This window comes from Zalophus californianus, chromosome 6 (genome assembly GCF_009762305.2).
Source record: "Zalophus californianus isolate mZalCal1 chromosome 6, mZalCal1.pri.v2, whole genome shotgun sequence".
Taxonomy (NCBI): Eukaryota; Metazoa; Chordata; class Mammalia; order Carnivora; family Otariidae; genus Zalophus; species Zalophus californianus.
Genome location: NC_045600.1, coordinates 143,684,689 through 143,700,890, shown reverse-complemented (window position 1 = coordinate 143,700,890; position 16,202 = coordinate 143,684,689). Strand labels below are relative to the sequence as shown.

Below are 16,202 nucleotides of genomic sequence, written 5' to 3'. Positions count from 1 at the left end.
CACAAGGAGCCAGCCAGAAACACACCCAGGTCGGTCTAATGACCTTAGTCACTTCCTATAGAGGTCCTAGATTCCTTTATACTTTGCAGCTGGGGAAACAACACTTGCTCGCTCATTTGGATGAAGTCCAAGTGTGGAGAACTGTAAGCGCTCTCCCACCCTGCCTGACAACAGCCAGGCCTGAGACAGAACTTCCAGAGCCTGTGTCTGCTGTCAGGTCCCTTACAGAATTTAAAAATGCATCCACAGAGAAACTCCGGGCTTCCTACATAACAGTGCTCTTGCCTTTTACTGGGGTTACAGACCTTTTAGATGACATTCAGAAAAACAAATACACCTACCTACCAATCCACCTATCTATCTATCCACCTACCTACCCTCCCCTAATTATGCACCCAATTCCAGACCCCTTGAAATTTATTCAAGGACAGCAAGTTCAGATCCCAAAGACAACAGAAAGCTAGAGATATATCAAGTGTTTTCACCTGCAAATAGGCAACATAAAAAATAAGACTGCGTGACCAAAAACCTTTGGGAAATGCGGGGCGGGGGGGGGCGGGGTTCGGGGTGAGGAAGAGGCTCAGAACACACGTATGTACTAAAGGCTCAGAGAAGCTCTGTAATAAAGAAGCCTGACTTCTCAAATGTACCTGACGAGAGAAAGGCTTTGGGCCGTGGTCACCCACACAGCTGAGAAGCACAGAGCTCAGCACACAACCGGTCTCTGACTTTCAATGACTTTTTTTATCTTCACTCTTTCCAAGTAACTTCAAAACTAAATTTCAAAGGTAGGGAAAAGAAGTCCAATATCCATCAGAGGAAAAAAAAAAAAAAAAGCCCATAAACCCAACTCTTCTGCTGTCTTCAGCCACGCCGTGCCTCTTTAAGACTTGTTTCCCTGAATGCCATCTACCACCGTTTGTGTGTGTGAGCATCAAACACACACACACAAATAAAAAAAACAAAAAAAAAAACAAAATAAATGGGTGTGGGGCTGATCACGTTAGATATTATGACTCCTGTTAAAGGAAATTTTCACTTCTAGGCATGCTAAATGACTTTTCTGATTTGCCACACGGTCCTAAAGGCGCATATGGACTGACTCCTGCTAGCGCATTAAGCCATACTTCCCAGGCATTCCAAAACACACCTCTTCATTTCAGGGACTGCTCTAATCGGCAGAGCGCCAATCCATTTTATTTTTTTTTCCCATGTTCCAGGAGCCTGAGGAAAAGAAAAAGCTGGAAGTCCTGAAGTTAATCATGGCAGGTATCTTGCAGACAGTTTCTGCTCACGGGGAGTTATGGGAAAATCGTCCCTCCCATGCCCGTGAGTCCTCCAGGCTTAGGGTGCCACGGGTAATTGCCTCACGGAAGGTGCACATCTGTCACCAGTGCCTGCCAAGGTCTCCTTTGTGAAGAGGAAAACTTCACAAGGTCATGTTCAATTTCCGAAACACGGAAGACGTTCGCTAGCACACACACACAAAGCTGATGGGAGACAACGTGCCTTCAAACAAAGGGAGATGTCCATCCACTCGTGGACGAAGATCCGCACCTCATGTGAGTGTCTCTTCTGTTTTGGCATGTTAGGAGAACACTATATCTCACGACAATGGTATCAGGAACACGGACAAAACCCAAGCCACGTGAGAACACGTTCCCTGGCACATGACTTACAGAACATGCAACACTTATGGACAAAAGTTAGGCCCCAACTAAATGGTAACCACAGGAGTTGTCACAGGAAGTTTCCACAGGAAATACCACTATCATCCCTTTCTATTTTAAAGTAGTATGTAAGATTATAGTAAATCAACTGATATGGTTCATTATTTCAGGGAACTGAAATAATGATACATTTTATCTCCTATTTGCCAACACAGGTAACGGGTCTCTGCAGGGGAACCGAGTGGGTCTTCGTGAGAAGGCTGTTACAAGAGGAGGTTGTGGGCGGTTGATCCTGATGGTAGGAATGTCAGGAGTGAGGTGGTCTAGAGAGGAGTGAGACAATGGCCTACAACCAACCATGAACAGCAAACAAATGAAGTTTTCTTGCTGCATGGCCCCGTCCCGAAGTCCTCTCCAGACCCTCGCCCCGACGTGAAACAAAGGAGACCACACGTGGGCCACCTCTGACTACGGCTGACCTCACCGGCTTGTGGTTTTTCTCGGCGTGCCCATCCATGCCAGCCACTTGGTACTGGGGCCACACCCTGAACTCTGACATCGCTAGGAACCTCGCCACCTTTGAAATCCTGCTGCGTGGGTAGGAAATCTAGCAATTACATGACTACACTGTCTTGACCTTTCTACTTACTGGCATTTTTGCCTGTAAGGATAAAATAAGAACCAGAATAAAGAAGCCTTGTCTAAAAAAAAAAAGGGTTGATGTTCATTTCTTGGAACCTACGTCTTCCAAACCTTGGCAACCTGCTTAGAATCTGTTTACTTCAACCCCGAGGGAAAGTCAGAGACTGAGGGCTATCTTTCATTCAATTTCATACGGGCTGTACGTGTCACTACCGGAAGGCACAGGTGCCACTGTCAGAGCCGCTGCAAGAGTGAACGCAGCATGCCCCGACCAAGACGGGGCAGGGGGACGTGGAGCTGGAAGGATGAATGAGCATCTGTTTTCACAATGAGACAGACTGGAGTGAGCAGCCTTAAAAGCTAATGGTCAAGTTGTCAGTGAAGATACAGGAGAGAAGAAACTCAGCAGGAGCCAAGTCCCGAGCACACGTCTGTCAGTAGCCCTGAGGACCAGCCAAGACCCCAGCCCAGGAAAAGGAAGAAGTGTAGCGCTAGCTCTGTCCATGGTTACAGCTCTGCTCGGAGAAATGACAGAAGGCAAAGAAACTGAGGCCCTCGGAGGGACTGGCAGTGACATGACCGATCCGGGCGGTCAGAGGCGGGCAGTGAATGCAGGATGCGGACGGGGCTCAAGGAGCGGGAGAACTTGATGAAGTCCAAGAATGGGTACTTCACCCCACAGGTGAGAGAGTAGGAGGATCGAAGACTCTGGGGAAGGGAGTAGTCCAACCTGAGATGTCAAAGACGGGCAGTTCCAGACGATGCTGACAACCAGAAAGGAGCCGTGACAGAGAGCGGGTGAAGAAGTGGAGATCTACCCACTGCCACTGTTGAGAGGCCACGTCGGTGGAGGGTTCGTTGTCAGGAATGGTAAAACCTACCTTGGCAGATTTGGGTAAGAAGGAAAATTACGGGTCAGGCGCTAACGTCGCTAATGGGTTTGCACCATCCTCGGGAGCTGATGACGACAAGAAAGAGGCTAACAGGCCGTATGAATCTCAAAAGAAAGGGGGGTTTTAAAACAGGGCTGGAAGAATGAAGCTTTGAAGTAGAAGCAGGGGATGAAGAGAATGGCAACCCCATGTCTTAACCCAGAGACGGATGGAGCAAGGCAGAATGAGTCCAAGGAGAGCAGTGTCCTGGGAAAACAGCCAGGCCAGCAGCGGAGGAGAGAACATCAACAAAAAGACGCTGAGGATGGAGAGATGCTTGTTTACCTTGGAACCTTTGCAGAGTACATTTTGGGAAGGAAGGGAATAGCAGGAGGTTGAGGGAGGGTCTTAACATCACAGAGAAACATGGGGAAGAGACGGCTAGGGAGGCTCCCATCTTGGGTGGTGACCAAGAACAGCCCGGATGTGGGCAATGCTGGCTGCAAGATGTCTCTAAGCAGCCCCAGCAATCCCTCGTGGACAGGAGAGAGGCACGCTTCAGGAGCCATCGGCCATGGTCTGGGCTGACCGACCTCCAGGAGACTGCTGGTCCCAGTGAACAAGCTGGAAACGGAATCATCTGGTTCCCAGGACCACTGCCACACGCTAACGCCTCTCTCTGTGGGAAAGTTTCTGAAACTCCCTGAACTCCACTGTGTGTGCGTAAAAGGAGAGTAGTATCCATGTCTCAGGGTTGCTGTGAGGAGTACCCGTGAAATCATGTGTACGAGGCACTCGGCTTAGAACCAAACCAACATGCACCCATTTTCTTACACCCAGCATCAACAGAATGCTTCACAGAGAAAAGCGTTATCTTAAGAGAAAGAAGTCTGACCTTTAGCCAAGTAAGGGACAGACGATGGAACCACCACCCCGCCCCCCGACTCCTAGCCTGTCCCATAAATAGGACAATAATTGGGACCGTGGGTTACTGTTCACATTTCCAGAGGGAAAAGGAAGCTACCGCATCTCAGTAAGAAAGGCTTTCCAGCACATGCTGGCCTGGTGTGAATGTGGGTGGCACGACTCGGTCTCCCACTGACCCGTCTCTGCACATTAAGACCAGAGAGCCTGCAGAGAGCCTGTCCTTGGCCTCCAAGCTCCACTCGGTGGCCTTGTGGATGAACGCTGAGTGTCTCACTGAACCGGGCTGTTAGCTGGCCTGTGAGCCTCACATCACAAACCGGAAGCCTCTAAGTTAAAGCCTGCTGCAATTCTTCCATGGGGGGTTTCACAAATTTGTAAAGAAGTTGCCAACAGCTTAAAAATTGGAGGATTTTACCAAAAGCCCGAAGCCAACTTTTCTTGAAAAAGCAGATTCCCACATAACATCAGTCAGCTGGAGCAGAATGGCATCTACCCCGACCTGGGGGTATTGGGGTGTATTTCAGGGGTGGATACAATTAATTCACTGTCTAGCCTGCCTTGCTCAGGTAGAGGTATTGATACCAACACCACGTCAAAAACTAATAATATACGACTTAATGGTCACATGTGACCGGTGCTGTAAGAAGTAGTTAATGATTTGGGGAAAAATTAAGTTAGACACTTACCTCACAGCTTGTGTGCATGCGCACGCACACACATAAAATTATGGCTGGATCAGATGTAAAAACCGAAAACACAATGTGGTAAAACTAGGGGTGGTTTTTATTTCATTCTTGTGTTTTACTGCATATTCTATAATATGCTGAATTTTCTATAATACATACAAATTTGTAAATGAATTTAGAATTTTTAAAAAGATGAAGTAGAATGAACATTTCAGAAGTTCTGCAACAGTAATATTTATTCACAGGTATAAAGAATGGCTACACAGTAGAAATGGCAGCAATATGCCCTGAGACTATTCGAAGAATACTCTATGAATTTCAAATTATTTGACCCATTTAAAGACATTTCTCTCATCTTTATCTGAATTCTGGGCTAAAGGATTCAAAGGAATTACATACCCTTAGGATTTTTTTATAGAATGTACAATGTATAGTATTTCCTAACTCTTGAAATGACTAGATAAATGGATGGTATCCCTGCGGGAAGGACAAAGGGAGGTAAGAAATAGGGAAATAACAAGGTTTAACAACATGGTCCCAACATTTGTAGCAAATTTTGGTCACAATTGTAAAGATGAGAGGCTCCATTTTCTCAAGGAAGAACCGGGTCCCTGGAAAATGTGAAGTATCACCTTCTACAATATAACTGGGTTTTCCACACCATTTCAATAACATACCTGGGTTTTGTAAGCATGTTTACTTTAAACTAGGAAAATGCCCTCTCTTTTAATCCAAATAAGGATTTGAAAAAAACTTTTGGAAGCCAGTTAAATCAAGAGTCAGAACCAGAGCAGACTGAATTAACATTGAGTGCAAAGATTCTTACCACAGAGGTTATTTGGAAGGGGGCAGGAAGGAGGGGAAGACACAGGGAAATAAAAATCACCTGTGGAGTTTCTTCAACCAACAGGCTTCCCTTCCCCGGGAGGAGGTCCCCTTCAGACTGCCCCACCTTCACAGCAGGAATACCCTCTCGCAGAGAATCCGTACTGAGATACAGACGAGAATGCTGTCTTATCTTGGAGGCGCTCGGACAGCATGTGCCTCACTCAGCACCTCCAACTTCTATCCCCATTTTGTACGTAGGGAAAAGAAGACTCTGCACCAATCATCAGGTGTAGCAACTGCCTACGCCCAAGCCCCCTCTAGGCAGTCATGCGCACAGAGAGACACATTTGATCCTCTATGACTCCACTCCAATCACCACTCAACACGCTAGGAGGCGACCGTCCAACCCAAGGGTGGCCAATCCATAGGTGCAACCTCTGCCAGGGCCCAGCATAAAAAGATAAGCTAGGACACATCTTGCTCCTGAGACTGTGTGATCAGAAACACAAGACAAAGCAGCAGTAAGCAATGGAAATAGGGTGAAAAAACAGAAGTTGAGATGAGAGGTCAGGGCAAAGTGAGTTTGTGAAGATGGGGACACTAAGAGTAGGCAAAAGCTACGAAAGAGAGAAAAGGCTTACGGGGTAACAGAGACAAAGACAGAGGATGAGACCCAGGGATGATAAGAGTGGAGTTCCAGAGAGAAGACCCGTTAACTTGTACTAATGGTCTCTAGGGCCACCTTGGATCCAGAATCAACACCCGGCTTCAATTTCTATGAGATGTCACTCGATGTTCCTGTTTTTTTGGTTTTCATGAATACTGTCTCCAATATCGTGATACTCATAATCTTTCAATAAGCCATCCCACCTCAGCACAAGCGAGCTAAAGTCTTGGTTCTGTGCAGTCAAGAAAGCATATCTAAAACAACCTGAGAGCGAGATGCCCAAGGTCAGGGGTCAACAAAGCAGAGGTTAGACCATTCAATCCCCAGGGTCCTATAGCCATTCTACTACAACACCACGCCAGGGAGACAAGTGAATTGGAATGGGTGTTATGTGATATAAAGTAAACCTTAATAAAATGTTTAAAAAGGGGTTGGCAGAACTGGAGACCAAATTCAGAGGCAACAACTAAAACAGACATCTAGAGGAATCGTCAAATAAAAACAGACTAAAGAGTGTGGAGAGGAAGGTACAAATCTCTTGAAGTCTATAAAAAATAAGGGGAGATAGTAAATAAACTGACCCATGCCACACAACGAGGACATACCCTTTAAAATGAGAGGTAGTTTTAAAAAGATAAGGCATTACTTTAAATATTAAACATTAGGAATTCATTGAGAATACCTAAGAGCTTCAAAACTGGTTTAGTACAAAAATATTTTGCAGACTGACGTTAAAGGGACTAGAGCTGCGCCTCAGGCAGAAGGCCCCCTGGTGCCAGGGCCGGACACAGGGCACTGGGAAAGATGAGCCACAGATCAGTCGCATAGGGAAATGAAACACATCTTTATTATTTTCTTCTAATTATAAAAAGGCACATTTTGTGTAAAGTTTCCAAAGAGTACAAAAATAAATATTTTAGAAAATGTAAGTTTCATATAACTCAGCCCCTGGAGATAACGGATGTTAAGGTTTTAGTGTGCATCCTTCCAGACATCTCTGTCTACACACATAGTATTTTATTACCAAAACACACTCTTACCGTACAAGCATTTACTCTGCGACTTGCTTTTTGTCTCAACATATTTTTCCTATATTATCACATATAGATCCAACAGGTGTTTGAAGAGCCGTATGCTTATCACGGGAAGGAAGTATCAGTGCACTTGACCATTTTCCAAAGACAGACATAAAGGTTGTTGGCATTTTTTTTAACTAATACAAACTTTCTGGTGAACATCACTGAATATATATCTCACATACTTGTAAGACTATTTCTGTCACGTAAATTCCTGTAAGTATTACCGTGGAATGACATCCTGACTTGGGGAAAGCAAGCTGTAATGATTATGGCAACCCAATTAAGAAAGATTCTAAATCCAACACTGAGGCCATAGGACAGATTAAGGATCCAGCCAGGAGATGGAACACTAAGGCTGAGCCAGCAAAGTCCTGAGACTCTTGACCGTCCTTGTGAAGAAATCCATACAATCGCCTGGGTGGATGGGGGGCAGGTGTGAACTGCCCGTTCTTCTGCCCTCAAGCCAGTCAGAGGTCCCCATCTGCATCCAAGTCTGGACAGCCTGTCTCTGACAACAGATCATCTGGAGGCCAGGATGAAATGTGTGGAATGTAAAGCAAAGAAACTGAGGCATACAATTAATTCAGAAAGAGAAAGAAGGACACTGAAGATACAAAACTATTTTTTCTTTAAAACACAGATTTACCTTTCGCATAATGTAGTGAAATGGCACTGGATTTCATAGTGATCCCTCGAACCTGTTCATCTTCTCTGCTGTCCATGTACCTTAACTGTAAAAATGCAACAAAAGCATCCTTACTTCCCAATGAATTAAAAAGTCAACATTAAAATGGACCGAGTTGGACTTTTGCTTTAAACACACAATTTTTAAACTAAAAGCCCTCTGTATTTGTTACAAGTGGGGAAGGATTGGAGAACTTTCTGAATGTATTCCAATACCACACACCCTCCCCAGAGTGCTGCTCATTCACATGTGGGCCGTGAATGACTGGGTACTCCGTGAACAAGTCACAGGAAGTAGCATGCGGAGGAATCCCTTCTGCACATCCAGAACAGAGCCTGTCTTTCCCTACTCCTAGGCTATTCGACAAAGTCCCAGCAAAGATTGAAACAGAAGGTGTCTAGAAGCATGAGGAGCCTTCACTCCTTTCCCCAAATCATCAGATTTTAAACACGTTTTTTAAAAAAAAGAACGGTATGGTGGAAGGTATTTCTAATGTGACCAGTTAGCTGATGGCTTTTATCAGTGTTTATATCACAAACAATGGCCCACACCTCGTTCTCTGGGCTCCGCAGCGCATCGGCACTGACTGAGCCACCATTCCCCTGCACCCCCTCGGCCCTGCACGCCTCACTAACTTCCTTCCTTCCTCTCCAGGACCGCCGTCGCTTGCCCTGCCTTACTTCTCTCCACTGTGTCTCCTTTGAAAAATTCTTCACCTTTACATTGACTCACTTCTTTCATTCAAATGTTGCGGGAATAACTTACTGACCTGGGACTGCCACATTCACTCATCCCACATCAACTTAATCTGCCGACAGCCTTCCATTCCCGCAGCTCTGGCAAAACCAAACTCCTAAAAGCTACAGCGACCTCTGGCCAAACACAATCATCCTAACCTTCCATCTTCCTGATTTCAGTGTGGCATCAGACAGACATAGCTTCTGACCCTTGCGTGCGGGTGTGGACACACGCACGTGTGAGATTCTTCTAGGAGTCTGCAATCTCCTAGCTCCCTTCCTAGCTCTCCTGAGATGGTACTGCTGGTTCCCCTTCACCTCTCTGACCTCTGAGGCCTTCCTCCAAAGTCTTCGTCGCTGGTCATTCTTCTACATGTGTTTTTAAGCACTGAGTTGATACAAAACATATATACAGCAAAAAGAATAATACAGTGAACACCTGTGTGGGTGCCATCCTATTTAAGAAAGAAAAAGATTTATGTTACTTTTGACGTCCCCCTGTGCCCCTGGCTCAGAGGTAACTACTATCCTAAATTTTACCTTGTTCATTCACTTGCTTTCGTTGTAAGTTTTAAAAATGAGTGTACCACCAAGCAATATGTCATTTAGAGTTGCAGGTTTTAGGCTCTATACGAATGGAATCATACTCTACATACATACATACATACACACACACACACACACACATATATGGTACCGTCACTTTGTCTCTGCTCAATATCATATTCCTGAGATTTGTCCAATAGGATATTGATGGGCAGACATAGTCATCATTCACTCATTTCCATTACTGTAGGATTCCACTACACAAAGCCACCACACCTTATTCATCCATGCTGTTTGTGATGGGAAAGGTGGATGGATTCTAGTTTTTTAAACTATCACTGAGCTGTCATTAACAGATGAATGTCTGTCTCTTGGTAGACTACCTAGAAGTGGAATTTCTGAGATATTAAATGCACACATCTTCAATGTTACTAGCTATTTCCACATTGTTTTCCGAAGAGACTGAACTGTCCCACGCTTTGAAGAGTGAATTAGAGCCTCTCCTGCCAGACCTCAGCAACACCTGAAATGGTCAGGCAATTTTTCAAATCAGATGGATGATAATATTTTTCTAACTTACATCTCTCCAATTATCAGTGGGGTTGAGGAACCTTCTATGAGTTTACCCTGAGTTTCCTGTTCAAGATGTTCGTCCATCTTTTTAATGGTTGTGTTATAGATTTATTCTGTTTTGGATAAGAGTTATTTATAATCGCTGAATATTAGCCCTTAGTCAATTATGTGTCATTATTTCCCCCAGTTACCAGGCTTGTCTTTTCACTTTCTTTATGGTGTCTCCTGAAAAATAGATGTTCTTAGTTTTAATGTAGTTGAGTTGATCAAACTTACATAATGGTATGTACTTCTTTGTCTTATATAAGAAATCTTCTCTTAAGGTCATAGAAGTATTGTCCTGTATTATTTTCTACAAATTTTATAATTTTGCCTCTCACATATAAGTATTTTAATTACGTGCTACTGGTTTTTGTGTGCAGTGTTAGGTAGAGGTCCAACTTTATTTATTTTCCATATAGATAACCAACTGTCCAAGGACAACGCATAGAGAGGCTCATCTTTTCCCTACAGATCAGAAATGCCAGCTCTGTGATAAATCAGGATCCCTGTTTCTAGGCCTGCTATTCTGGGCCATGTCAATTTTATCCCTCAGCCAACTGCAAACCACAAGCTATCGTAGATTCATAGTAAGTCCTGCCATCCGGTAAGACACATTGCACACCCTACTCTTCTTCAGACATGTCTTTACAGACAAGTCATTACTGGCCCTTTGTTCTGCATGATTTTAGAATCAGCATATCAAATTCAAATTTTAAAAAACTTGAAATTTTTTACAAGAACTGCTTACAGGTCAACATGAAAGAAAACTGTCATTTTAAAAATACTGAGTCCAGCAATCTGTGAGCATGTACTTACGTTTTCCCCAATATCTCACAGGGACATGTTTTGTGCTATATAAGTGCTCTATTATATGTTCTGCTTATTGCTCATGTATACTCTTTTCAATGGCTTTTGTATCCTGAAGGCTGCTAAATTCTTATTAATATCCTAGCAATTTATCTGTATACTCTTCTGCGTTTTCTACAAAGTCATACCACCCTTTCTAAAACTCCTATTTTTCTTTTTCGCTTTGTGGTTGCCGCAGAACCTCCAGGGCAGTGACAGCAGAAGCGGGAACACAATGAGCAGAAGGGGGAAGGAGCTGCCCTTGCCTTATTCCTGAATATAAATGCAAAAATGTCAACACTGCATCATTACGGGTGCAGGATTTTTTGTAAATACTCCATATCACAGTGCAGAAATTCCCTTCTATGCCTACTTCGCTAAGAGGTATTATCAAAAAGGAGGCTGAATTCTCTTTTCTGCATCTACTGAAATGATCATGACATTCCTACCTTTAATCTGTTAACATGATGAAATGACATATTAAACCAATCTTAAATTCTTTGCGATAAACTCTATTTAGCTATGAAAAACTAGCTCTTTATACAATTCCAGATTCTGCTTCTTAATAATGGCTCTAACTTTTGCATCTCCCATCACACGGCTGTTATGGCATTGTCCCGTCCTGTATTATTACTCTCGCCCACTTCGGGAATCAAGGTGGGGGGCTGGAGAGTACTCCCTGCTTCCTCCCCGCTGTGTTCTGGAATGGATGAGCAGAACTGAGAACATTTGTTCCCTGAATGTGTGCTAGAACAAGAGAGTTAAACCATCTGGACCTTGTGGAAAGATTTTTGCCAACAAATTCCATTTCTGGAATGCCTATTTTCTCTCTCTTCCTGACCCCACCGTGGTGGGTCCCAGCTCCCCATCTCTAAGCCTGTTGCTGGGCTGCTGCCCATCTTGTCCCACCCCCACCTTCCCATCCCTGCAGCACTTTCTCCCCTAGCAGGCTGCACTTCTCCTCGCCTTTCTTCTTGATCAATTTCGCTAGATATTTATCACTCATGTTAAAAGATGACCAGAAATTGTCTGTATTGCTAATATTTTTTAATAGAATTATCTTTCTGGAGAAATTTTAAGTTCAAAGAACAACTGATCGGAGAGTACAGAGGCTCTCAACCACCACCCCCAACACACTCACAAGCAGTTTCCCTGTTATTCACACCTTGTGTTAGTGCGAGTGCAGTACACTTTACACTTAATGAACCCCTATCAATGCATCTTTATGAACTGAAGTCCCTAGTTCACGTTAGGGCTCACTCTTTACATGTGTAATGACCTGTGTCCACCTTTACCGTATCATAGGTATTGGTTATAACAATCTTTTCCAAGAACTGACTTCAGCTTCATTGATCTTTTTTATAAAATATTTGTTTTCTACTTCGCTAACGTGTGCTTCATTATTTCCATCTACTTACTTTAGGGCTATTGCACTTTTCAAACTTCTCAGGTAGAGAAAACACAAGCGGTTCCTTATTTCACTCAGTCTGGTTTCCTCGGTCCCTCTGCGTGGCACCTCAGGTCAGTCCTCACGCCACCTGCCTCCAATGTGCGAGTCTGAAACCAGTCTCCTATAGCTACTTTCCTATTCATTTCTGCTTCTCTACCTCCTCTCCTCTCCGTTCCCAGTCACCTGACAAATTCTGCTGATTGTGTCCTAAATTCATTAAGGGAAGGGACATCTCCATTTCTCTATTGCCAGTAACTTATTCCACATCCTTTCACTCAGAGCTGGAAACACATCTCTTTAACTGCATTTCCTAAAACACTGTTTTCCATCATGACACTCAAGACTTTGGAAGTCCTCCTTTGGTACTCAAGTTAGCCTTCAAGTTCGTCTATGATCCAGTACCCTCTCTCCACCAGCGCGTTTTCCTCTCCCAGTAGTCTCTAGGCAAATGTTCCACTCAAATCAAGCATAACACACAACTTAACCTTGATCCCCATTATCCATCTTATGCCCCCACCTGACAGTTTCTCCACCTTCTCTTCAAACCACATAACCCATCCCCATGAAGAATCTCGTCCTCTGTGGAATGTTCCACAATTGTGCCAGGCTATCACTGGACTTGTCGCAAAAACTCATTTTTGCATTTGTAACATATTCATATAAAGCAATGTAAAAATAACTTTTTCTCAACATCTATTTTTTTTTTGCTAACTAGATAAGCAGCTTCTTAGACACATAAACTGCACTTTACACTCTTTTAGGATCACTAAGAACACATGACATTGTAGACAGCTAATACTTACCGAAAGGCAACAAGTATTCATCAAATAGAACTTACCTTACCCGCCAGGCGGCTGGAGATGACCCCATTGCTAGACAGAAGACAGTCAGTCAGAGTAGTTTTTCCTGTTAAAATAACAATTTTCATTCAAATCTATTTTTTTTCTAAACAGGAAGGGAGATATACCGCACCTACAGAGTTAACTTCTGACTATGAGAACTGGTTTTGCAAAGATTTCCTATTTACCTATACAGAGTGAAGCAAGACCTAATGAGCATTTAGACTTCTGAACAGAATACCATCTGGAAGGACACAGACTCTGCTGCTCAAAGTGCTGTAATTTCTATTTCCACCCCGAGGGATCTCATCACCCTCACCTGAAAAGTTGTCAAGTGACTTCCCCCCGCCCCCAGGATAGTTGTTTTTTGTTTTTTTTTTTAAACAGAGGCATCATGTATAGAGTCAAATGCAGACTCCTAGGTAATGAGATAAACCAACATGCCAATGAAAAGACAGAACATCTGATAAACGATACATAGTTAGTAAAATCTGTTCTACAAGAATTTGACTTAGTTCATCATAATTATTAATCATCTGATATCTGAAATAGTGACCATGCTATTAACTTACACTCTTGATAGCTTAGAATGACAAAAGGAGAGCAAAGCACTCATTTTTGTCTCTGAATGGCATACTGGGTAAAACACCACCGAAAAACAGAACATAATCTTCTGCCATATTTCCTCAAGTACAGCCCTGGCTGGTATTTGCCAGTTAAACTGTCTTAAGAAAAACTTAGCAAAGAAATTCAGGAGATTTACCCTTAGCTCCTACTGTGAGGGCATCAGCTACACTGCAGCTACTCCCAAAGTTACCTAGAATCCAAACATAAAGCTAGAGAGCTACTATGTAATAAAAAAGTCTTTGTAGACTCAAGTACACACTCACAGTTTCACACAAGGTTTTATGGAGTCTACACGATTTGGAGTGGCAGATAAGTTTGTTTAAAGAGTGCTGCTTTTACAGTTACTGCAGCTGGGCTGAAGTAGCAAAAGGAGGGTCTTTTCTTTAAGACAAGTAAGTCTAGAACACTCTGGGAACTTCAGCAAAGCCATGGAATCTGTAATAGTACAAACCAGAAGGCAATCATGGGGGCACTGAAGAGCTGTAATAATGTGCTGTCCACTTGGCATGGACATCTTGTGTGTCCGCACAATCCTAGGGCGACACTTCCCTACGATCCAGTGGAGTAGAACTCATTATCACTACGGCAAGCATGTACCCCCTGGAGTGTTAAGTGCCCAGAAAGCGCGATCTTTCTGCACTCTGGCTGCATCCCTAGGACCAGACACCATGTGATTTAATTCACAAAGCAAAAGAACAAATACTTTTGCCAAACCTGTCCTCAAAATGTGAGCAGTCATTATAAAAACTCAAGGGGGGCAGAGGGTCAGTGATGGATCTGTACATACCACTCCCTCTCCGCTGGCTTCACCGACACAGTGATCTACCACTTCTCCTTCTCCCAGTTCCCACACCACTGCCCTCAGCTACTACCTCCGGGGCAATAGCCCCCTCACTAACCTCCTATCTGCCTTTCAGTGCACATGAACACGTCCACCAGACTGATCTTTCTAACGTGCTGATTACAACAGCCCTGCTTTGTTTTGTTCTCCCAGTGGCTCCCTACTACCTCATAATAAATATTAATGATCATCTTCACAATAAAGCGTGTACTAGCCAAGGGCTTCTCATTATCACCCTGATCCACGCTCAGCGGGGAGTCTACCTGAGATTCCCTCTCTCCCTCTGCCCCTACCCTTGCTCTGCACTCGCTCGCTCGAGCTGTCTCTCAAATCAATCAATAAAATCTTAAAAAATAATAAAGTTAAAAACAATGATATACACTATATAGAAGAACGCTAATCACTAGGTAGCTGTGGTCATTTCAAATGCTTTATGGCGAGCGTCTCTAACATTAAACTTCTAAAGACATACTTGCTTCTTAGCAAGCATGTCTCAACTTCCACAGCTTGGCTTTGCTGACACATGTGGAGACACACCCCCTTAACTACTGAAAATAACCCATTTAGAAAGGCTTCTTACCATGGTCAACGTGAGCCAAAACGCAGATGTTCCTGATGTTAGCAGTGTTTTTCTGCAGGTGAATCATCTTATCCAAACTATTGAGCACCATGATCCCTTATTTCCTGTGACTAAAAATTAGGTACGTGTCACACATGGCACACGCGCTAAAGATCAGGGCCTAACATCTTTTTCCCCCCGTAACGTGGGGAGCTGACAGGACGTGTCAGGTCCCTTAAGCTAAGAACCCAGGGAATGTCTGTTGAAGGGGACACACCCACCCGGGCCCAAGTCCCGTCTGAGCAGTGGAGCAGATACCACAGCACGCCTGTATCATGCAGCTCGCTCACCCTCCGGGACCCGACGGCCGCGAGGCATCCCGCAGCTCGCCGGGGCGGGAACACCGGTAACTGCCACCAGACAGGCCTTAACCGGGCAATTGTCTGCCGTGTAAGAAGGGTCGTCCGCAGGACGGAGGGAAGACGCTGACACCTCCCCCTTCCGCTCCTCGATCTTTCCCCACTGCCCTGACGCTGGCACTGTCGCTCGCGCTCACTCAAGACCAAACTCCCGGCTCCACCACCGCCCACCGCGCCAGAATAAAGTTCCGGCTCACATGCTCCCTAACCAAGCAGGTGCGCTACGGCGCTTTGGAAAGGAAGGAAAGCACCCACTGCACAGTCCCTTCCCCTCCCTGGGGCCCCGCATTCGCTGTCTCCAGGACACAGGCGGCGGTCCCCGGCCCCCGGGTGGACCCGACGGCTCCGGGCGGCGGCCGCTCCCAGCCCGAGCTCGCCCCGGCACCTCCGGCCCGCCGGCGACCCGAGTCCCCGCTGCCGCCCGGAGCCCTCCGAGGAGGACGCCAGCCGCCAGCGTGGACCCGCACTCACCGGCTGGGGCCGCCCCGCCCGTCCAGCTCAGTCCCACTCGGCCCCGGTCAGCCACTTGCCGGGCCACGCTGCACGCGTCGCAGGCGCCCACTTCCCTGCGGTCCCGGACGCGCGCGCGCCGGGGGGGCGGGGCTGGCGGCCGCACGACCTCTGACCCGCGCGCGTCTCTGACGCGCCGGAAGCCGGCGCTGCGTCG

General features: G+C 45.2%; 1 protein-coding gene across 4 annotated transcripts in view; it reads right to left on the bottom strand.

Annotated features, from left to right (window-relative positions):
* Positions 1-16,145, bottom strand: part of EFL1 (elongation factor like GTPase 1) — a 118,645-nt gene extending 102,500 nt beyond the window's left edge. For 3 of the 4 annotated variants that reach the window (XM_027571620.2, XM_027571623.2, XM_027571622.2), the window contains exons 1-4: positions 16,007-16,145; positions 15,138-15,247; positions 13,089-13,156; positions 8,018-8,102 (exon numbers count right to left, since the gene is read on the bottom strand). In XM_027571620.2, the coding sequence (XP_027427421.1) occupies positions 8,018-8,102; positions 13,089-13,156; positions 15,138-15,228 (244 nt within the window). In that variant the 5' untranslated portion in view covers positions 15,229-15,247; positions 16,007-16,145. The remainder of the gene's footprint in view (positions 1-8,017; positions 8,103-13,088; positions 13,157-15,137; positions 15,248-16,006) is intronic. The other variant, XM_027571621.2, reaches the window with a different exon arrangement.
* Between the last annotated feature and the right edge of the window lie 57 nt (positions 16,146-16,202).